This window comes from Rhinatrema bivittatum, chromosome 3, assembly GCF_901001135.1.
Source record: "Rhinatrema bivittatum chromosome 3, aRhiBiv1.1, whole genome shotgun sequence".
In the NCBI taxonomy this organism is placed as follows: Eukaryota; Metazoa; Chordata; class Amphibia; order Gymnophiona; family Rhinatrematidae; genus Rhinatrema; species Rhinatrema bivittatum.
Genome location: NC_042617.1, coordinates 6,823,074 through 6,847,768, shown reverse-complemented (window position 1 = coordinate 6,847,768; position 24,695 = coordinate 6,823,074). Strand labels below are relative to the sequence as shown.

Here is a 24,695-nt window from a genome sequence, read left to right as displayed (position 1 = left end):
GACATGCTGCAGATGAGAGCAGGTAAGAAATAAGCAAACACTGCAGGTGATAGCAGGTGAGAAAAGAGCAGATACTGCAGTTGAAAGAGCAAGTGAAAAATGAGGATGAGCTGCAGGTGAGAAGTGAAGACGTACTGCAGGTGAAAGCAGGTAAGAAGCGAGAACACTGCAGATGAGCAGCGAGCACACTACAGGTGAGATAAATGTGAAAAGTGAGGACAAGCTGTAGGTGAGTACAGGTGAGAAACGAGGACACACTGCAGGTGAGAAGTGAAGACACTGCAAGTGAAAGCAGGTGAGAAGCGAGGACACTCTGCAGGTGAGCAGCGAGCACACTACAGGTGAGATAAATGTGAAGAGTGAGGACAAGCTGTAGTTGAGTACAGGTGAGAAACGAGGACACGCTGCAGGTGAGAAGTGAAGACACTGCAAGTGAACGCAGGTGAGAAGCGAGAACACTCTGCAGATGAGCAGCGAGCACACTACAGGTGAGATAAATGTGAAGAGTGAGGACAAGCTGTAGGTGAGTACAGGTGAGAAACGAGGACACGCTGCAGGTGAGAAGTGAAGACACTGCAAGTGAAAGCAGGTGAGAAGCGAGAACACTCTGCAGATGAGCAGCGAGCACACTACAGGTGAGATAAATGTGAAAAGTGAGGACAAGCTGTAGGTGAGTACAGGTGAGAAACGAGTACACACTGCAGGTGAGACGTGAAGACACACTGCAAGTGAAAGCAGGTGAGAAGCGAGGACACTACAGGTGAGATAAATGTGAAAAGTGAGGACAAGCTGTAGGTGAGTACAGGTGAGAAACGAGGACACGCTGCAGGTGAGAAGCGAGGACACTCTGCAGATGAGCAGCGAGCACACTACAGGTGAGATAAATGTGAAAAGTGAGGACAAGCTGTAGGTGAGTACAGGTGAGAAACGAGGACACGCTGCAGGTGAGAAGTGAAGACACTGCAAGTGAAAGCAGGTGAGAAGAGAGGACACTCTGCAGATGAGCAGCGAGCACACTACAGGTGAGATAAATGTGAAAAGTGAGGACAAGCTGTAGGTGAGTACAGGTGAGAAACGAGGACACGCTGCAGGTGAGAAGTGAAGACACTGCAAGTGAAAGCAGGTGAGAAGCGAGGACACTCTGCAGGTGAGCAGCGAGCCCACTACAGGTGAGATAAATGTGAAAAGTGAGGACAAGCTGTAGGTGAGTACAGGTGAGAAACGAGGACACGCTGCAAGTGAAAGCAGGTGAGAAGCGAGGACACTACAGGTGAGATAAATGTGAAGAGTGAGGACAAGCTGTAGGTGAGTACAGGTGAGAAACGAGGACACGCTGCAGGTGAGAAGTGAAGACACTGCAAGTGAAAGCAGGTGAGAAGCGAGGACACTCTGCAGGTGAGCAGCGAGCACACTACAGGTGAGATAAATGTGAAAAGTGAGGACAAGCTGTAGGTGAGTACAGGTGAGAAACGAGGACACGCTGCAGGTGAGAAGAGAAGACACTGCAAGTGAAAGCAGGTGAGAAGCGAGGACACTCTGCAGGTGAGCAGCGAACACACTACAGGTGAGATAAATGTGAAAAGTGAGGACAAGCTGTAGGTGAGTACAGGTGAGAAACGAGGACACGCTGCAGGTGAGAAGTGAAGACACTGCAAGTGAAAGCAGGTGAGAAGCGAGGACACTCTGCAGGTGAGCAGCGAGCACACCACAGGTGAGATAAATGTGAAAAGTGAGGACAAGCTGTAGGTGAGTACAGGTGAGAAACGAGGACACGCTGCAGGTGAGAAGTGAAGACACACTGCAAGTGAAAGCAGGTGAGAAGCGAGGACACGCTAAAGGTAAGAAGTCAGAAAACCCTGCCGGTGAGAATCAAGGACACCTTGTAGCTGATACCAGGTAAAAAATGAAGACATGCTGAGAAGACAGGACAAGTTGCAAGCAAGAGCAGGTGAGGACACAGTGAAGGTAACACCAGGTGAAAACTGAAGACACGCTGCTGGTGAAAGCAGGTGAGAGGCGAGGACACTTTACAGGTAAAGACAGGTGAGAAGTGAGGACAGAATGCAGGTGAGAACAGGTGATAAGTCTAGCAGCATAAAAGTGATAATATGGAGTAGCAGAGCAGTGAGGACATGCTACACAGAATGTACCTGATGAAAATATCTAAACTGAGGGGCCTATTCATCATACCAGGATAATGCTTTAACATGCATTGTTAGTAAATAGTCCCCATTGAGGTTTCGTTACGGACAACATGCATTTCAATACGTTACACATTACCTTGGAAACTTCTGTTTACTAGGATTTTTCCATGAGGATCCTTGATTAAAGCCCCCCGAGGTATAACAGCCACTTCCTTATCAATTCGACCAATCGTACCTACCAGGCGTGCCTCCTCTTTAATTGGCTTCTAAGAAACAAGAAGAAAGAGAAAGAAATAAGATGCACATGCTATCTTTTTCTTGGACTAACTTAATATATTTATGATGAAATAAAACAGAGCTACTCTATCTAACGTCCATCTCCAGTTCTACAACAGCTCCTCCTCTTCAATGGAATTTCTATTCCCGTTCGAAATTATGCAACTGGCCTAGGCATAAGGAGAAATTCAGACCTATCAATGGCTCAACACTACAAAAATCTCTCTCTCTAAACTCCACCTTCTAAAAAGCTTACGCCTCCCTGTTGTTCCTACAAGATTTTCGCACAGTCCTGCAACCTTTAATATTCTCGGGACTAGATTATTGCAACGCGCTCCGTATGGGCCTACCTGACATTACAATTCACCCGTTACAGCCGGTACACAATATTCTCTCAGGAACCTCTCGTAGAAATCATACTTATTCTTTCCACTGGCTTCCTATAAAATGTAGAATCCTACACAAAGTCCTGACAATTATTCATGCTCTTACCCATAACGCCTCCTCAAGCCTGCTATGCCCATCACTACGTATTTATAAACCAGTCAGGCAAGGCAGGCCCCTCTTTGTGGAATTCATTACCAGATTCTCTCCGCCTCTTATCGAACACACAACAATTTAAGAAAACTTTAAAAAACCTACTTAATTCAAAAAGCATTCAATACTCTCCTTACAAACCGATCATAAGGCATCCCCTCTCTGTTCCCTCCTAGCCTTTTACCTACTTTATGCAGCACTTACATTCCCCTTCTACCCCCTGCCCTTCCTTCCCACTGTGGCCTAAGATTTATGCGGGTCCTGGCACCTTTGCAACTGCACTTAAAACAGAGTTCTGTTAATTTTTTGTTAGTTAGATACGTTGCATTTTTGTCTATTTTATTGTTTTAATTTAAGCAGATTATGTATGTTTTAAAATGTAAACCGTTTTGATTACATTTTATTTGTAAAAGCGGTATACAAACACTTTTAAATAAATAAATGAGCTGTCCAGAGCATTGCTCCTTCATTAAGGCCATGTAGAAACCACATCAGCCTCCTTATTCAAGCAAATTGCAGTGGGGATGAGATGAAAGGGATAGAGGAAAATTGGTTCTTACCTGCTAATTTTCATTCCTGTAATACCACAGATCAGCCTAGACTCCTGGGTTTTGCCTCCCTGCCAGCAGATGGAGACAGAGGAAGTTTTACTGAAACTATACATAACCTAAGAGGAAAGGCTGAAGAGGTTAGGACTGTTCAGCTTGGAGAAGAGACGGCTAAGCAGGGATATGATAAAGGTCTTTAAGATCATGAGAGTAGATGTGATTCGGTTATTTACACTTTCGGATAACACAAGGACTAGGGGGCACTCCATGAAGTTAGAAAGTAGCACATTTAAGACTAATCGGAGAAAAACTTTTTTCAGTCAATGCACAATTAAGCTCTGGAATTTGTTGCCAGAGGAAGTGGTTAGTGCAGTTAGTGTAGCTGTGTTTAAAAAAGGATTGGATAAGTTCTTGGAGGATAAGTCCATTAACTGCTATTAATCAAGTTTACTTAGGGAATAGCCACTGCTATTAATTGCATCAGTAGCATGGGATCTTCTTAGTATTTGGGTAATTGCCAGGTTCTTGTGTCCTGGTTTGGCCTCAGTTGGAAACAGGATGCTGGGCTTGATGGACCCTTGGTCTGACCCAGCATGGCAATTTCTTATGTTCTATGCCACCTGCAGTCCCTCAATATTGACTATACCCAAGCCAAGATGACCTTATCAGTAACAACTCTGAATGCAAACTCTCCCCAATAACAAAAGGGAACTGAAGTTGCCACCAAATAGCCAAACTGTAAGACAAAACCGACCCGGATCGTCATGCAGTATGGGTCCCGGGTGCAAAAGATCCTTCCTAGTGGTAGTCTGAAAGGACTGTCCATGAATAGCCTCTGAAGATTAGCATACCACTGCCTCTGGGTCCAATCCGGAGCCACCAAACGTACAGTTTCGGTCTGACTCGCAATCTTCCAAATGACCCTGCCTATCATTGGCCATGGTGGGAAGGCATATAAACACCCCACTCCGTAGCCAAACCTGAACGAGAGCATCAATGCCCAGCACTTTCTAATCCCTTCTGCGACTGAAGAACCATGGTACCTTCGCGTTGTTGGAGATCGCCAGTAAATCAATGTACAGGTAACTCCAGCGCGTCACTATGAGTTGAAAGGCCTCATCTACCAACTCCCACTCTCCTGGATCCAAGACCTGCCTCTTGAGAAAGTCAGCCCTTTATATAAACATAGAAACATAGAAATGACAGCAGAAAAAGACCAATCGGCCCATCCAGTCTGCCCAGCAAGCTTCCATACTTATTTTCCCATACTTATCTGTTTCAGCGACCACCAAGTTCAGGGCCCTTGGTGGTAACTGTTTGACTCAAATTTCCTGCCACCCCCTGCCATTGATGCAGAGAGTAATGTTAGAGTTGCATCAAAGGTGAGCATAAGGCTTAATGGTTAAGGGTAGTAACCGCCGCATTAAGCAAGTTACCCTGATGCTTGTTTACCCAGACTGCACAGATCCATGTTTATGTTGTGGACAAGTGCAAGGTGTTGCATATAGGGAAAAATAACCTTTTCTGTAGTTACACGATGTTAGGTTCCATATTAGGAGCTACCACCCAGGAAAAAGATCTAGGCATCATAGTGGATAATATTTTAAAATTGTCGGTTCAGTGTGCTACAGCAGTCAAAAAAGCAAACTGAATGTTAGGAATTATTAGGAAGGGAATGGTTAATAAAACGGAAAATGTCATAATGCCTCTGTATTGCTCCATGGTGAGACCACACCTTGAATACTCTATACAATTCTGTCATCTCAAAAAAGATATAGTTGCGATGGAGAAGGTACAGAGAAGGGCAACCAAAATGATAAAGGGGATGGAACAGCTCCCCTATGAGGAAAGGCTGAAGAGGTTAGGACTGTTCAGCTTGGAGAAGAGATGGCTGAGGGGGATATGATATAGGTCTTTAACGAATAGATGTCATGGCACTGTCAGACATTCTTCTTACCACTCAAGCTGCCGGCTGCTCAGCAAACCGCAAGCATGCCAGCTGAACTGCATGCACTTCCAACCGACTGATGGTCCACTGCCACTCCTTGGCATTCCGCCAACCTTGTGCCATCAACTCTTGACAGAGAGCCCCCCCAATCGAGAAGGCTCACATCTGTTTCAAGTCCACTTTCTCCAAGGAAACCCCCTTCCTGATATGATCCACTTGTAACCACCACTGCAACCATTCACCTCCAATGGCAAGTGAGTCTCACTGTGTACTCCTAAAGGGGTCACATCTGTGACCTCACCCAGGGGACTACATCCAATATGGCTGTCATCGATCCCAGAACCTGCAGGTAAGACCACACCATCAGGCGAATAGTCCAACTCAGGGCCTGAACTTAAGTAAATAACTTCTGAATGTGACTCTCTGGTAGAAACACTCCGCCCCGCCCCGTATCAAATTGCACGCCAAGAAACTCTAGCATCTGAGATGGCTATAAACTGCTCTTGGCCAAGTTCACCACCCAGCCTAATTCCCAAAGCAAGGAGATCACCTTGCAAGATGCCAAATGACTTGTCTGCACTTTTGGTCCGAATCTACCAGTCATCCAGATACAGATGGACCAGAATGCTCTCCTTGCGCAGAGACACCGCAACCACTACCATGACCTTGGAGAAGGTCCTGAGCGCAGTAGCCCAGCCAGAAGGGCAGGGCCTGAAATTGATAATGTCCCAGAATGGCGAAGCATAGGAAATGTTGATGTTCCTAGCAAATGGGAATATGTAGACAGGCCTCCATCAGGTCAAGACACATGAGAAATTACCATTTGTACTGCCATTATTATGGAAGGTAGAGTTTTCATTCTGAAATGAGTCGCACACGAATATCAATTGACTCTCTTCAGATCTAGGATGGGTCGAAAGGACCCCTCTTTCTTCTTGAGAATGACAAAATAAATAGAATAGCACCCGTATTTTCTTGCAATCTGGGAACAGGAATTGCGGCCTACAAATCCAACATTCTCCTTAAGGTAAACACCGTATTATCACTCTCTTCTGTAGAGAGTAGAGATGTGTATCGTCTGATCGATCGACTTAACGATCGATTTCGGCTGGGGGGGGAGGGAATCGGATCGTCGCGGTTTTGTTTTTTAAAATATCGTGTAAATCGTAAATCGGGGGAGGGCAGGAAAACCGGCACACTAAAACATCCCTAAAACCCACCCCGACCCTTTAAAACAAATCCCCCACCCTCCCGAACTCCCCCAAAATGTCTTAAATTACCTGGGGTCCAGTGGGGGGTCCCGTTGTGATCTTCCACTCTCGGGCCACGAGTGCGTTTGCCGTACAGCAATATGGCCATATGGCCGGCGCCATTTTTCATTACGGCAAAACGATTCGAGTCCAGGAGGTCGTTCCCGGACCCCCGCTGGACTTTTGGCAAGTCTTGTGGGGGTCAGGAGGCCCCCCCAAGCTGGCCAAAAGTCCCTGGGGGTCCAGCGGAGGTCCGGGAGCGATCTTCTACGCTCGTGACGTCGGGGACAGGAACCAAAATGGCGCCGGCGCTACCTTTGCCCTGTCATATGACAGGGCAAAGGTAGCGCCGATGCCATTTTGGTACCTTTGCCCTGTCATATGACAGGTAGCGCCGGCGCCATTTTCTATCAACGCACTCGTGGCCCGAGAGTGGAAGATCACAACGGGACCCCCCCACTGGACCCCAGGTAATTTAAGACATTTTGGGGGGGTTCGGGAGGGTGGGGGATTTATTTTAAAGGGTCGGGGTGGGTTTTAGGGATGTTTTAGTGTGCCGGTTTTCCCGCCCTCCCCCTCCCCCTTCCCCCGATTTACGATTTTTGACGATAAATCGGGGGAATTCCTATTAAATATCGCCTCTAACGATTTTTGACGATTTAAAATATATCGGACGATATTTTAAATCGTCAAAAAACGATTCACATCCCTAGTAGAGAGTTGCACAGGGAAACCATAAATGCATCTGGAGGAATTCTGAGAAATTCTAGAGCATAGCTGTGCCTTACCAATTCCAGGACCCACCGGTCCATTATAATCTGGGCCCACCTTTGATAAACACGAGATAGACGCCCGCCTATCTCCTGATCCAGTAGGGGAGCCTCAGAGCCCGCACCTTTACAAGGCTTCTTAGGCCAAAAGGACTGAGATCTTCCAAAGGGACAAAACCTTTGAGTAGTTGCTCCTCTGTAAGGACGAAACCAATGGGAATCCCTGGAGTAGCCCCTTGCCCCAAAAGGATGCGATGCTGCTTTCTTGTCCTCTGGCAATCAAGGAACATTGGATTCATCCCAGCTATTCGCCATCTTCTCCAACTCACTGCTGAATAAAAGAAAACCATGTGCGACTGGACTTGGACATAGTGTCTGCAGACCAATTTCGCAGCCACAACTGGCACCTAGCCACTATGACGGAAGCCATCCCTCTAGCAGCCATCCACACCAAGTTACAGCCCCACATCAGTCAAGAATGCAGCTCCTGGTTCCATTACTGATCAGTCATCGGACCCCACTCCTTGTGTCTCTTGAACCCAAGCCACCAGGCAACAGCAGGAAGCTATTTGCAAATTCATTGCCATGGCCTTAAAGGCCTATTTAAAGATGAGCATCTTTTGGAGCTGCCTCTCCTTCCGCAGGGTTGGTGGTTCACTTGTTAACAGTGCATACCAAGACATTCACCTTAGGAATCAAAACTGTTCCCTTGGATCTGAAGACAAGAGGTACAAAATCACTAAAGCACACCCCCCTTTACAACTTGCCTCTCAGGCATTCCATTCAAGGTCAATTAACTCTTGAAATTGATCCAGAAGGGGAAAGAAACAGAACACTTTACATAAGGTGATCAATATGGGATTCTTTTGTAAGCCCGTAGCATTACCCTTGCCACACTGAGCGTCTTCAGGGTCTGAGTCAACAGACTCGTCAACTCATCTTTGTGAAAAAACCGGGAGCAGAGACCGATGTGGCTCCAAATCAGATACAATTTCTCCCTCTTCTAGAGGGGAGAAAACCAGTCCCTATTGAGGTCATCTGACGTATCATGATCCACATCCCTCTGAACATCTCCAGAGATAGCCTTTCTGCAGCATTTTTTTTTTTTTTTTTACCTGAGCTCAGCTCTCCCTGGCTGAGAGCACAATTGGGTCATTGGCTACCGGGTGAGAGGGTGCAAGCTTTCACCGCCAAGCACTCCCTGTCCTCTTTTCCGCTTTTTTTTTTTTTTTTTTTAAGCCTATGCCTGGTCAGGCTTCCAGACTTAAAGCGCTCAACTGAGGGTGTCACCTCAGGAGCTCAAGTGGTGATTCTGAATTTTCTCCTAGTCTACCTTCAGTTTTGTTTTGGTTTTTTTACCATGACCAATCCCCACAAGGAAGATGCATGTCCATCATCTGCTGGAGACGCAAAATACTGGCAGGCTGAGGTCGGGGCAGGGCTATATGTCCATGACATCAGCAAGTCAGCTTTACTCAGTCTTCATCTTCTGGAAGGAGTACAAACCCTACTGGTGTGGATTGGCCTGCCTGAGTGCAGAGAAAAGTGACTTCTCCCCCCAATAACAGCCAGAGCACAGGCCTGACTTAGTAAGCTGTGAACGCGATCCCCCTACATGTATGGCAAGACTTGTCATTCGTCATCTTCATGTGGACTGGAGCCACATGCCACTCACTGTCACACCGCCGCGGTCAAACTTGGGAAGCCATCTACCCGCCTGCACCATCCTGCAGTTCCAATCCTCTCCAATCGCGCCGAGCACTGCCGCTGTTAACACTCTGCCACTAACACAATAACCTTACTCATTTTTTTTAAACAAAATTTTAAAGATAAACAGTAAAGGCCCAGCCCAGGCAAAATTCATAAAGGGAATACTTCCCTCCTCTTTTGGGCTGTAGTGCAGAGCTGCCAGCGGGTTCAAGCAGTCTCATGGGGAAGGAGGGATCTAGACCACTAGATGTCCACTCGACAGATGTAGGATCAAGCTACCAGGAAGGGTCACCAACCCCCTGCTCGACCGCCTCAAACCAGGGGGGTTGGCCCCACCAGGACCTCACAATCCCCTGGGAGGATCCAGAAAATTTTCCTATTTTTTTTAAGTTTCTCCAGACTGCAGGTTTAACACCATCTACCAAATGTTGGAGATAGAGAAAAAGTGAGGGACTGCAGGTGGCACACTCGGTTATGTACAGTGTCAGTAAAACTTTCTCTGTCTCCATCTGCTGGCAGGGAGGCAAAACCAGGAGTCTGGACTGATCTGGGTGTGTATAGGAACAAGTACTGAGCCCTGGCTTCCTCTCAATAACACTGGACAACAATTAGAGAACAGATGGGATGGAGGATGTGGCCTACACCACACACAGAAGATTTAGGACAGGACACAAGGTCTAAAGCAAATAAGTGCAGAGGGGGAAAAAAAGTCAACCAGAGTAACAGCAGGTATAGCTTAGAACAGAAAGAAATTGGTTCAGATGGACCAGCCTCTGGGCTCAGCCATGATGCTGTCTGCTATGGCCTGTGCTCAAGACCCTTATCCATTGTGAGAGATGAAGGGAGAAAACAGGGAGACAATAAGAGAAAAGAATAGGTGCAGAAAACTGTGCATTAGAGTAGGGGACAAAAGAGAACAGATGTTGGACAGCCACAGACTAAACTCTGGGTCACATCTACTCAGCATTTTTATCGCAGACATAAGATGGGGAAAACCTTTTAGTACATCTGGTCCTATATCAGGCTGTCATAATACAGGACAGGATTCCTCTGGGATCAGCTGTGCTTCCAAGTTCTTAGCCCTTTTAAATATTACTGTAATTGTATTGTATTTTTCTCTAATCTTTTTTTTGCTTTCTTTTTATTGATTTTTAGGTATTTTATTTATGATTATGCATAGACCTAATTTTTATTCTATGCAATTATATTTTATTTTCTTTTTATTAGTATTACTACTATTATTTATTACTATTTTTACTTTATACTACTTTGTAAACCGTTTTGGTCAGTTATTTAATTGTTAAGCCGGTATAGAAATATATTAAATAAATAAATAAATTACTGTAAGTCGGACACACCACACAATATTTGGTCATATTCCAGCTCTTCAAACTTCTTTACCAGCACTTCTCAACCGGTGTGTCGCATCTCCCGGTGTCCCACTGCCCCACTGCCCCGTTGTACTTTCCTTCTCCCTTTTTCCAGCCCCCGCGGGCCAATTGGAAACCTCCTTTCTTCCTATCCCCACAAGTGAGAGCTTGTGTGTGTGGGTGTGAATGGGTGAGAGCTTGTGTGTGTGGGTGTGAATGGGTGAGAGCTTGTGTGTGGGGGTGCCTGGGTGAGAGCTGGTGTGAATGGGTGCCAGGGTGAGAGCTTGTGTCTGTGGGTTTGAATGGAAGCCTGTGTAAGAACTGGTGTGAATGGGTACGAGAGCATTTGTGTGTGATTGAGAGCTTGTATATAAGAGACCATGAGTGTGACTGAGGGAGAGACTGGTCAGGGTGGTGATGTGTTTCTTTGTGAGAGAGAGACTGGTCAGGAAGATGATTAGTGTATGTATGTGAGAGAGAGAGAGACTGGTCATGGGGGTCTAATTGGAGATGTGTGTGTGTGAGTGACTGGTTGTGGGCACTAAGGAAGAGGACTGTGAGGACAGAGCTTCAGCAGCCCTTGCTGCTTCTGGTGTGTGCTATTGGCCTGGAAGGGAAAGGAGTAGGAGAGTTGCTGGAGAGGGTAAGTAAAGGGGGCTTTTTAAATTTCTTTTTCTTGATTGACTGCCATTTTAATTATTGGGTATTATGCGATGTCTGCTGTTTTGAAATTTTTTTTTCCAAAATAATTTTTATTACAAAGGAGAACGACTTACAGACTCAGGGATGTGAGACAATACAGCAAAACAATAATCGGCTTGTAAAGCAAGCCCAACAGTGCTAATATAGAAGAACAAGAGATCCCTCAGCAGACGCGCTCCTCCACCAGTTTTTCATTTTCTTGCCCTCCCCCCATAACCCCTCACCAGAGCCTTAAACTCAAAAAACACTCCCTTGCACCCTCAGTCACACCCCAGACACACTCCAGTCATAACACACCCCCCTCCCCCCGGAACCTCCATTTTAAGACCAGGTAAGTTTGTAACCAGTGATAATCAACCCTGCTTGGACATTGTTAGGAAGCAGTGCATAATATGCCCTCGTACTGCTGAGAAAGTCCATGAATTCCATCTGTAGCAAGGAAACCATTCTGCCGGACCAGGCAGCAAGGGTGGGCGTTGCCACCGGGTCAATCCAGTCAGCCAAGATAGTACAGCAAGCGAGCATAACTGCAAGGCGCCCAAATTTCCGCTTAGATCCACTACCGGGAACGCAGCCCATGTGCTGACTGTCCTGCAAAAGTTATGGTCTGTAGCACAGAGCCCCAGAAGGCCTTCAGCTCTGAACAGGTAAACAATCAAGGATACAGCACATTTACTGCACAAAGGAGTGGGGGCCAGTTTCACTTTGTACCGGCGCACATCATCATAACAGAAGCAATGAAGAATTTTAAACTGGACTTCTCTTAGGCCCAAGTTTTGAAATATTAGTTGAATTTCATAGATAGGGTTGTTACGTGTTCCATAATACAGGTGTAACTTTGTGCAGATTAGTTTCTGTGCATTATTGCAGATCCTGGGACTGTGTTAGGTGCTATATTTCTCTTTCCATTTCTCCAGGTTTGCACTGCATGCAGAGTGGCTTTTTTGGATTTCCATTCCAGTTTGTCTCCATATTTATAATTTGTGGTCTTTCTGTACTCTGTGAAGGTCAGTTCTGGGTGTGTGACCGAGGTGAGGTATTTTACTAGCATGTAGGCATTTGTATCAATCTTATTTGTTGAGTTTTCTCAATAGGATATGGATAGTGGTAAATTACTGTCTTTTCATAAGGAAGGCTATTGTGTCTGGTAGTAAAGGGAGTCTGTTTTGCTGTTACTGGGATGTCATCAGAGCCAGAATATCTTTTTTGTATGGCGAGTTGTACAGGGTAATGCCCTGGATCTGCTCTGCACTCATTGCTGGGGGTTGAGGGGATTCCTGTGGATGCAGAGTGCATGTTTACATTTAGCCTTGTGATGGTCACATGTTCAGTGTGTCACGCATGTGAGAACCATCTGTCAGGTGTGTCCCGGCTAACTCCACCTATGTCTTGGTAGTGAAATCACAACACTCATGGTGCAGAAGTGGAAAGTGTACAGAAAGTCTTCACTGTGAGGGTGGATCATTCCACGCTCTTACAATATCCACTGAATGCAGGTCTCAGGCACGGTCTCCCTCCCCTATGCCAGCTCTGGGCTAGTGCCCTATACCAACTTTCTTCTGTTGCGGTGCTAGTAAGCTGCTTTATCCGTCTATTTCACAAACAAGCACTCTTCTGTCATCTGCTTTAGCAGCACTAATACAAGCAGGTGTAAAAAGGCAGCAGTCAATCTGTGTGCGGGTCCACGTAGTGAGAATCATAAGAGCAGCCCGAACTCCAGACAAGCTGCTGCACTCTGCAAACTGTAATCTCAGCATCTGATTATTTCCGGATTAGCTTCACAGCTTGCTCTGGAAGATGGGGGGGTAGAGAGGGAATTTGCTCCAGAGGTGATGATGACCAGCTGTCAAATTTAATTCACACTAATAATAAAAAGTAGCTTATGAAGTGGGTTACCAACAATGCCCTATTGAAATTAAAAGAGCAATTAGATTTGAGTTTAAAACTCACAGAGACTCCTGCATTATGCTAAAGGCACGTCATAAATCTGTTTACAGCAGCTTTGTTAGTCAGAGCTCTCAAAATAACACCTAGCCTGCTTCTAGGGCTCTCACTCCTTCTCCATGTTAACTCTTTATGCTAACAAACTGAATTCCTTACATTTCTACACTGTTTGGTGGTAAAGGGCAGTGCAGAGCTCCAACAGACATATTGGGTCCTGAAGTAAATGTCACATTGCATTGCTGCAACGTAAGAGCTGTGCAGGAGCTTTCTAGACCACAATCAGGCTGATACAGAATGGTCTGCTCGGCCGAGCACACTGATTAGCCCCCGTTTTTGACGTGCTATTATTACCAGTGTAAGGGGTAATAGCGCGTGGAAAACGACCTGCCAACCTCCCCCCCCAAAAAAATAGCGCTCATCACATGCATGTTGATGAGCCTATTAGTTAGTCACCCAAAATACAGGCGTTAATTTCAGATGGCACCAGGCAAGTGTACAGAAAAGCAGAAAAAACTGTTTTTCTGTACACCCTCCAACTTAATATCATAGCGATATTAAGTCGGAGGCCCCAAAAATTAAAAAAAAAACTTCCTTAAAAAAAAAAAAAAATCTGCCCGTGGGTTGGAAAACAGACGCTCAACATTGCCGGCGTCCATTTTCCGAACCCGTGGCTGTCAGTGGGTTCGACAACAGACACTGGTAAAATTAAGCGGCGGCTGTCAGACCTGCTGACAGCCGCCGCTTCCGCCAATAAGGAGGCGCTAGGGACGCACTAGTGTCCCTAGCGCCTTCTTATTAGCGCGGGCCCTAATTTAAATAAAGAATCGCGCGCCCAGGAGAGGGGCCTGGGCGCGCGTCGGGAAAGCGGGCGCCTGCCTCGGGGTACCGGCTCTCCCGCGGACTTTACTGAATCAGCCTGAGTGTGAATAAAAGTGATGCACCCTTTATTAGGTAAACACTCCCTGCTTGATGACTCTCCTTATGTAAGCCTGCTCTTCAGCTGTCAGTGCTGTATTCATGCTTTGTGTGAATCAGTGTCACACCTGCATGGGGCTCTGATGAAGATCTGCTCTTCAGTTCTCTGTGCTGTATTCATGATTTGTATGTATCAGTGTGACACCTACATGGGGCTCTGTTGAAGACCTGCTGCTCAGCCGTCCTTGCTATAATCATGCTTTATGTGATGCTTAAATAGGGCTCCAATACAGATCCTCTTTTCAGATGCCTGTGCTGTATTCATGCTTTATGGGTAGCAGTGCAATGCCTGCATGGGGTTCTGATGAAGATCTGCTCTTCAACTGTCTGTGCTGTATTCATAGTACATAGTAATGATGGCAGAAGATAAAACAAACGGTCCATCCAGTCTGCTCTGCAAGCCTCCCGTGGTAGTAACTGACGCTCTATGCAGGATACTCCCATGTTTCTGTTAAGGGTAGTGTCACGGTTCCTCCGGTCAGTGCACTCCCAACTGCGCCGTTTCCAAGGTCCAGCCCCTGAGCGAGCTTTCCTAGTCCCTTGAAAACTCAAATAGAAGTTCTTTGTAATTTATCTTCCCAAGTCTCCAGGCGGGGTTTGAACCCTCCCGGCCTGGCTGTCCCCACGAGCCCAGCGTCAACGGGCTGCCAAGCTTCAGGAGCTACAATCCAGAGCTTCGGGCTCTTATGCCCCTTCCGAGGGCCTCTGTCAGATCTTCCCCAGGCCCAAAAAGGAGGAAAAAGTCTCCCTCGTCGAGAAGGGCCTCTTCAGTCAACCCCCCAGGTTAGAATACCCGCAGTTGCCCACCCGCCAAAAATCAGCACACGGCGCAGGGGATGCGTCAGTGGCATCGCGGCCGCATGCTTCACCGATGCAGTGGCGCTATGAAGACAAACGTGCCGGCTCTGCTCCGAAGCATCAACGCACCACAAAGAGAACGGAGCACCGATGCAAGAACAGTGTTGCGTCGAAGCCACACCAATCCAGCGCATCATCAAAGCATCCGATGCATCGGCGCAGGGAAGGTTCTGCAACGCATCCTCGCCCGATCGACACACCATTGACGCAGTCAACTCGCATCGGTGCACATAGCACTTTGCCAACGCACCCGACGCAAAAACAACCTAAAAAACACCACTCAGGCCACAAAAGACCCAGAGAGGTGTCACCACCCTTGTTTATCGAATCTGATCCAGACGATTCTCCACCTCGCCTATCAGACACGACTCCTACATTACCTGGGGCATTATCAACTGTTTCCCTGACCTCCATGGGCGCCTCGCCCCTGATCAACCTCAGCCAACTCCACCGGTTATCCCGGCAGGAAAGACTCCCAGCAAAAAACGAACACAGGCAGATGTACTTCGGTCTACCCTTCCACCGGTTGCAGAACCACCACATATGTTGTCTATGTCTGGACTGGCTAATCAAGCTATGTCTCAAATTACTAATGTTTTGACTCAGTTTTTACAGTCAATAGAAAACTCTCATCTGCCACCTCAACAGTCTCCTCCCACATCACCAACAGTTCCGGAGAACACAGCGATACCAGGTCCAGCACCAAAGGACCATCCAACCTTGCCTCCATCTCTAATTGAGGAAATTTCAGATTCGGATTCCTCATCAAATTCTTCGACGGGCTACCCGTCTGATCCAGCGGATTTGTCCCCTGAGCCCTCCTCACCTCCAGAAGATCTTACATACTCACAGATCATAGAAAAGGTCAGTCAAATGCTTAATGTGGAGACAAGGAGGATTCCTGATCCACGTCAGGAGATGTTAGGCATAATAAAAAGTTTTGATGCGCCTACTGAACCAGTGGCCCTACCGCAACATCCTGTTTTGACAGTGTTGATGGAGAAGTCGTGGGATACTCCATTGTCCATACCTCCAACATCACGCAAAATAGATCTCAAATATAGGGTGAAAGATTCTCCCTTCCATTCATCAGTTCAGCTCCTACATCATTCAATGGTAGTAGAGTCGGCAATGCAGAAGGCTCGTAAATCGAGAATCCATTCCAAACCGCTGCCGACCAAGGATAACAAGACACTTGATTACTTTGCAAAAATGTCCTTTCAATCTGTGATGCTGGACGCCCGTATTTAGAACCACCAGTTTTACATCTCACAATATCTTTTCGATAATTTACAAGCACTGAAACCACACCTCCAGCAAGGCTTGCAGGACACCAATTTGCCTCCTCAGTACTATAACCTAGAGGAAGGTTTGAGACACCTGCTTAGGTCCATTTATGAAGGATTTGATGTCTCTTCCAAGACTTCAGCAAATGTCTTAGCAGCGAGACGTCTCGCATGGTTACGTTCCAGCGCCATATGGGACGATGTTCACAACAAATTAGTTGTTGATTTGTTGAGTTACTTCAGATACAATGTTCCCCTCTGTTAAAATGTAATTACTGTTGCGGCCATGGTCGCCTCTCTCACAATCGGGGCCATGGCCGCTTGCCCTCGCTCCGGACTGCGGACGAAACCACTGGGTTCCTGGCCTGCTAGGCCGCATGGCTGCGGCGTCTCCACAAGGGAGACGCCACCGAGGCAGACGCTGACTCCGCCCCCCGCGTGGCCACGCGCGCGAAGACGGAGTTTTTAAAGCTCCAGCACCCGGAAGTGCTGGACAGCCCCCTGGATGACGTCAGACGCCGGCAGAGTACTTAAGGCCGGTGTCTGACTCCAGAAATTCACCTTGCAACGAGGTTTCTCCTTGGAGTGTCTAGTTGCCGTCCTGATCCTGCTGCCTTGGTTCCTGCTGGTCCTGCTGCTTTGGTTTCTGCTGATTTTGCTGCCTTGGTTCCTGCTCGCCTACTGTCCTGGTTCCTGCTGATCCTGCTACCTCGGTTCCTGCCGACCTTGTCCTCCTGCCCTGCGGAGCCTGCCAGTTCTTCCGGAGGGTCCTGTCTCCTCCTCCGTGTTCCTGTTCCGGATCCAGCTCCAGTTGTTTCTCTCGCTGCTGATCTCCTGGTACCTGACCCCGGCTTGCTTCTGTTGTTCTGTGCCTGCCGCCTGCCCTGACCTTCGGACCTTCTCTTCGACTCGCCTTGCTGCTGCCACCTAAATCCCAGCGGTCCAGATCCCTATGGGTCCCTCCTGGGGGGATCTAGGATCTCCAGGGTGAAGACGCCTCCAGCACGGTTCCGCCTCCCGGCCTGTCCTCTATGGAGCTTCCAGTTCCACCAGGCCAGTCCAAGGGTCCACATCACCCCGCAACAGTAACAATTACATTAATTGTTGAGTTGCCTCCGTTACAATGTAATAATAATAAGATACCTTAGTCTTACTATTCTCCGCGTTAACATGTAAACCAATGTGATATACCCCAATGAATGTCAGTATATAAAAGCAAGCAAGCAAGCAAGCAAGCAAGCAAGCAAATAAATAAATAAATAAATAAATACCTGCCATGTCATCCGGAAACATTTTTCGGGGAAAAGTTCACTGACACTGTGACAAAGCTCAAGGAGCAAAAAACAGCAGTCCTTTCGTTATCATCCCCTCACCAACCATCCACGTCACAACTTCACTATTCTACTTCTGCTCCGTACAGAAGAACAACCTTTAAGGCATTCAAACCTTATTCCTATTACGAGCCTCAATCCTATCAACCATCGAGGCAGCAACCTTATCAGCATCAAGCACCACGCCAGCGTGAAAGGAACCCCTCGTCAGCCACGTCAGGAAGCTGACCCTCAGCCTCCAAAAACCTAGCCGGGTTTTTAAAAATCATACTGCCACTGTCACAGTCGCTCCCCATGGGGGGCAGGTTGTCCAGCTGGTGTAATGTGACTCCAGCTATCTTCCAGCCTGGAGTCACATTACACCAGATCAGAGGGTCCTATCAAAAATAGAACAGGGTTACTCTCTCCATTTCTCATCCCTCTCAACCCTCCCGCACTGGGTTCCTCAAAAACATTTAATATCACACAAAGAACCTATTCTGAAGGAACTCAAGATTCTTCTACAGAACAAATGCATTCAGAAATTGCCTTACCCGCAATTCCATCAAGGGTTTTACTCACAATACTTCCTAATTCCCAAGAAATCAGGAGGTCTGCATCCAATCTTGGACCTACGTTCACTCAACAAACACCTCCACAGGGAGGAGTTCAAAATGACTTCTCTCAAATCCATTCTTCCATTTCTTCAACCCGGGGATTGGATGTGTTCACTGGACTTGAAGGATGCGTATGCTCACATTCCAAATCACCCCAGTTCCTGGTGTTACCTCTGTTTCCAGGAGGACAACCAGCACTTCCAGTACAGAGTTCTTCCATTCGGCCTTTCCTCTGTCCCCAGGGTCTTCACCAAACGTCTGGCAGTGGCGGCGGCGCACCTTCGTCGTCAAGGGGTGCAAATATTTCCCTATCTGGACAATTGGCTCCTAGTGGCATCCAATCAAACACTGCTCAGAGACAATCTTCTTCAAATGATTTCTTACCTAGACAATCTAGGCCTCTTAATCAATTACAAAAAATTGAATCTGGAACCCACCCAAACCCTACAATTCACAGGAGCCTACATCGACACGATTCAAGACAAGACTTTCCTTCCTCACCCAAGAGCACTAGCTCTCTCCACATTATCTACAATTCTACTTCACAGTGCAACAGTACCAGCTCGCCAAGTCCTAAACGTTCTAGGACACATGGCAGCATCCATCTATGTGGTCCCACATACGCGTCTACATATGCGTCACCTACAATGGGGTCTAAAAAACCAATGGACTCAATTTCTCCATCCATTGTCCACTCTCATCTCCATAACCAACAGCATGCAAAAAGACCTGCAATGGTGGCTACTCCCATCGACATTACTAACGGGCTCACCCGTATGACCTATTCGACATCAGATAATACTCACCACGGACACATCCCCCAAGGGATGGGGAGCTCATCTGGACCAATTACAAACACAGGGACTTTGGACCACATACGAATGTGCACTACACATAAACCTTCTGGAACTCAAAGCGGTAAAAAAGCACCCTTCGAGCCTTCGAAGACTCCCTACGGGAGAAAATAGTAATGATTCACACGGACAACCAAATTACAATGTTCTACATAGAAGGAGGGTTCGGTTCTTGGAGCCTCTGCAAGGAAGCAGTTTAGATACTGGAGTCGACTCACCAATGATCAATCTCTTTTCAAGTGACTTATCTGCCCGGGATTCACAATTCCAGAGCAGACAAACTAAGCAGAATATTTCATCCCCATGAATGGGAATTAGATCGAAAGGTGGCTCAACACATTCTCAGTTTGGGGCCTTCCTTCCATCGACCTCTTCGCGACAGAAAACAACAGGAAACTGGAGAACTTCTGCTCGGTTTACCCGAGCCCACTGAGACTCGCTCCAGATGCTTTTCTCGTAAGTTGGTCTCACAACCTACTGTATGCATTCCCTCTGATACCACTTATCTCTCGCACGATCGAAGACCAAGCAGATCTGATCCTAATCGCGCCAGCATGGCCAAGACAACCATGGTACAGCTACCTACTGCACCTATCAATCCGCAACCCAATTCCCCTAGGCAGCAGCCCTCAGCTTCTTACCCAGGACATCGGATCTCTGCTACATCCTCTTCACTCTTCCCTGCACCTCACGGCATGGAGATTGAGAGTCTCCCGTACCAACACTTAGATATTTCTCCTGCTCTTCAAAACATATTACTATCCTCGAGAAAAGTGTCGACCAGACTCAATTACCAAAGAAAGTGGTCACGCTACAGTTCCTGGTGTTCAACAACAGGTGTGAACCCACTATCTTGTCCACCTGAACACCTTCTCTCCTACCTCCTTCTTCTTTACAGTGAAGGCCTCGCTACCTCCTCACTCAGAGTTCATTTAAGCGCTAGAGCGGCTTACCACATTCATCTAAACGGTGAACCCATTTCATGTCATTCACTGGTATCCAGATTCATGAAGGGAGTATTATGCTTACGTCCACATTTATAGAAACCACCGGTACCGTGGGATATTAATATAGTCATCGAATAACTGATGCTTCCACCCTTTGAACCATTAGACACTTGTCACCTTTGATACCTCTCATGGAAGGTGCTTTTCCTGATTGCTTTAACTTCGGCAAGAAGAGTAAGTGAGCTGCAAGCCTTAGTTCACTACCCTCCTTATCTTCAATTTCATCATGACAAAGTGACCTTACGCACTCACCCAAAATTTTTACCAAAGGTGATTTCCAGTTTCCATATTAACCAGACCATCACCTTACCCACTTTCCATCGAAAACCTCATGCAAATGAAAATGAGAGAAAACACCATACTTTAGACTGTAAACGTGCACTTGCCTACTACAAACAGCGCACCCATTCACCCAACAGACCTTCACAGCTATTTCTTTCGTTCAATCCGAACATGCAAAGACGTCCAGTGACTAAGAGAACTTTATCCACCTGGATATCCAACTGTATACAGTTTTGCTATCAAAAAAGATTGCAAACGCTAGCTGCGACTCCAAAGGCATATCAAGTGCTCGCGATGGCGGCCTCAGTGGCCCATCTCCATGAAGTACCTCTCATAGACATCTGTAAGGCAGCAACATGGTCATCATTACACACTTTCACCTCCCACTATTGTTTAGACAAACAAGCTGTGGATGATGCCCGAGGTCTCCACTCCGCCCACCTTACCTCTTTGGTGACTCCCTCTTTGGTTGATGGAAGTTTGGCTGCCGCGGCGTCATTTTGCCGACCTCCTCCGGCGTCCCCGGACCGGCTAGACGCTGCCTTCCGCCATGTTCTCCTGAGGCCTAAGGGCGCGCACGGCGCGGCCCCGACTCAAGTACCAACTGTGGCGCAAACCTCAGGGGCATCCCCCTGAGATGACGTCCTCATTGCCAGATATTTAAGGTCTCTTGTTTTGCTAGCTAATCGATTTAGCAAAGGGTTTCCTACCTAGCTGCCTCCAGGTATTGCTGCGGATGGGATTCGCACTCCGCTTACCTTGCTACTCTGCCTCCTCGGACTTTACCAGGGGTACCCTGCTCCTTGGGGGCCTCGCTCTCTCTCTTACTTTTCAGGTCGCAGTCTGGAACTGGTACTTGCTCCTCGAGGGCCCTCGTTCCCGGACCTGCTACTGAATATAACTTCTGCCAGGAAGTCACAGCTGCCTACAATACCAGTGAGTTACCATCTCTCTCTCAGAGCTTTCCCTGGAACCAGATACTCGCTGCTCGAGGGCCTACTTCATTCCAACTCCTGGGCTGTTCCAAGAGACTATTGTGTGAGTGTTCCCATCAAGGTTCTGTTCCTGAACTCTGCATACTCTGCCTACTCACTATCTCAGTTTCTCTACAGCTCAGCCATCCTGGAATTGCTGTTCCATTGCCTGAGGGACTACAGTCCAGCTGGGCTCTTCCAGCTCACTACTGCCACCTCTGGTGGTTCTCTAAAACAGTTTAATAAAAGAACTAAGTGTGTGTCTGTCTCCCAACTCTGAGCCTGACCGGTGGTCCCTCTCGGGATCTTTCCCCGTGGGCATGGTATTCTGCCACCGGCCCAAGGATCCACCCACAATTATCACAAATAATAACACCTACAAAAGAGCGCATGTTCCTCACATACAATGCCTTCATAGGAACTGTCCACCAATACCTCCCATACAGGCCGATACAGTACAGTGCGCTCCGACGGAGCGCACTGTTAGCCTGCTATTGGACGCGCGTTTTCCCTTACCCCTTATTCAGTAAGGGGAGGAAAAACGCGCATCCAACCCGCGGCACCTAATAGGGCCCTCAACATGCAAATGCATGTTGAGGGCCCTATTAGGTATGCGCACGGGATACAGAAAGTAAAATGTGCAGCCAAGCCGCACATTTTACTTTCAGAAATTTCTTCCGGCACCGGGAAAGTGCACAGAAAAGCAGTAAAAACTGCTTTTCTGTGCACCCTCCGACTTAATATCATAGCGATATTAAGTTGGAGGTCCCGAAGAGTAAAAAAAGTAAAAAAAAAAAAAATTTGAATTCGGCCCGCGGCTGTCGGGCCGAAAACTGGACGCTCAATTTTGCTGGCGTCCAGTTTCCGAGCCCGTGGCTGTCAGCGGGCTCGAGAACCAATGCCGGCAAAATTGAGCGTCGGCTGTGAAACCCGCTGACAGCCGCCGCTCCTGTCAAAAAGGAGGCGCTAGGGACGCGCTAGTATCCCTAGCACCTCCTTTTGCCCGGATCTACCGCCAGACCTAATTTAAATACTGCATCGCGCACCCGCTCTCCCGCAGACTTTACTGTATCGGCCTGATATTGAGCAAATATTCAAACTTCAAACACATCAATTGCTCAATATGTCAGCTGGGGACTCCCAGACAGCATGTCTAATTCAGCTGCTTATCTACTTGAAAAGAGCAAGTTTTCTTACCGTAAAACTGTGTTTTCCGTAGATAGCAGATGAATTAGCCATGCTGACCGACCCGCCTCCACGGACAGTTCATGCATGCATAATTACTTGCTTTGATACTGACTGAGGAGCCGCAGGCAAACCCAAGGAGATACAAGAGGGAGCACCTAGCTGAAAGACTTTACTAGACTTAGAGAGCTCCACCACCTAGTGGCACGGAAGACGTACCCAGACAGCATGGCTAATTCATCTACTATCTACGGAAAACACGGTTTATGGTAAGCAAACTTGCTCTTATCACCTCCTTTTTCTTACTCATTATTCCTCTCACTAGATAGCCTAGCATTCTTTTATCTTTAATTATTGCCTTGTCAAATTGCTTCACCACCTTCAGATCATCAGACACTTATCACCCCAAGGTCCCTCTCCCAGTCTGTGCACTTTAGTATTTCAAACTCCATCATATACTGCTCTTAGATGCATGACTATTTCTCCTGGGGGAATTCTGCACACAAATTCTGCAAACTTTATATAGGTCAAAATAACACAATTTACATGACAGTCTTTAAGTAATTACATTTAAAATTCATACAGAAAAAATGTATTATTTAGAGATGCAGAATATTAAATATTTTGAGCAAAATTTCCCTAGAAATTCACTGTAAGTGTCCCGTCCACTTGCTCTCCCTAGTCCCCTGGCCATTTTACCCTCTGAGGCCCCAACTCCTCCACCTGCCAGTATCTCTCCCCTCCACCTCTAGGCTCAACCCCTTCCATTCTATTGCCAGTCCCAGAGTTTGACCCCTCTCTCAGTTCTGCCCCTCACACAGGCTCCCCTCTGTCCCTCCCTCTCTCACACACATGCTCCCTCTCTCTAGTGCACATACACACACCCTCATACAGGCTCCCTCTCTCTCTCGCACATTCACATCCCCTCATACAGGGCCCTCTCTCTTACATACACACCCACACAAGCTTCCTTTCTCTCTCACACATACATCCTCACACAGGCTACCTATGTCTCTCTCTCACGCAGCCCTTCACACAGGCTCTCTCTCACACATACACAATCCCCTCACACAGGCTAGCACCCTCACATACACACAAGCTCCCTTTCTCTCTCACGCATACACCCTCATACAGGCTCCCTCTCTCTCTCGCACATTCACATCCCCTCATACAGGGCCCTCTTTCTTGCATACACACCCACACAAGCTCCCTTTCTCTCTCACACATACATCCTCACACAGGCTACCTATGTCTCTCTCTCATGCACCCCTTCACACAGGCTCTGTCTCACATACACAATCCCTTCACACAGGCTAGCACCCTCACTTACACACGCTCCCAATCTCTCACACACATACACACTCCTTCACAATGTCCTCATATAGGCTTCCTCTCTCTGGCACCCCCCTCCCCCGCTCCCTCACCTCCCATCCCCTCTCTCACACCCCCACCACTTTCTCACACCCCTCTCCCTCTCCTCTCACCAGGGCCTTCATCTTCGCCGCAAGCAGAGCACACTTCATTCGTGGCACATGGGGCCTTCATCTTCGCCGCAAAAAATGCACCGGGGCCTTCATCTTCGCGCGCGCTGTTCGCGGCATGCCAAGGTCTCCTCTGCCATTTTCTGTGCAGGGGGGGAATTCTGCCCTCTGCAGTAGCACAGAATTCCCCCAGGTTAGACTCTGCACTTCTTGGCACTGAATCCCAGCTCTTCAATCTTTCTTAAATCATTTTTCATTCTCTCTCCTTCTTCAGGCGTGTTGCAGATCTCAGTGTCATCTGCAAACAGATATACTTTACTTTCTATCCCTTCCGCAATGTTGCTCACAAAGATATTGAACAGAATCTGTCCCAAAACCAATCCCTGTGGCATTCTGCTTAACACCGTTCTCTCAGAGTAGGTTTTATTTACCATTACACAGTCTCCTGTCAGTCGACCAGTTTGTAGTCCTCTCCACCACCTTGGTACCTGGTCCAAAGCTTCTCACTTTATTCACAAGCCTCCTAAATGGGACCATATCAAAAGCTTTGCTGAAATCCAAGTAAATTATATTGAAACTTCTTCCTTGATCCAATTCTCTACTTTTCCAATCTAAAAATAAATCATTTTGATTTGTCTGACAGGACCTTCCCCTAGTAAAATCATCC

At 47.3% G+C, this 24,695-nt stretch overlaps 1 protein-coding gene across 1 annotated transcript in view; it reads right to left on the bottom strand.

The window, feature by feature from the left end:
- The window catches only part of RSPH9 (radial spoke head 9 homolog), a gene marked incomplete in the record, with an annotated part of 135,273 nt that overhangs the window by 55,282 nt on the left and 55,296 nt on the right, over nucleotides 1-24,695 (bottom strand). The window contains 1 exon segment of the mRNA XM_029596740.1: nucleotides 2,281-2,410. Within this exon segment, the coding sequence (XP_029452600.1) occupies nucleotides 2,281-2,410 (130 nt within the window).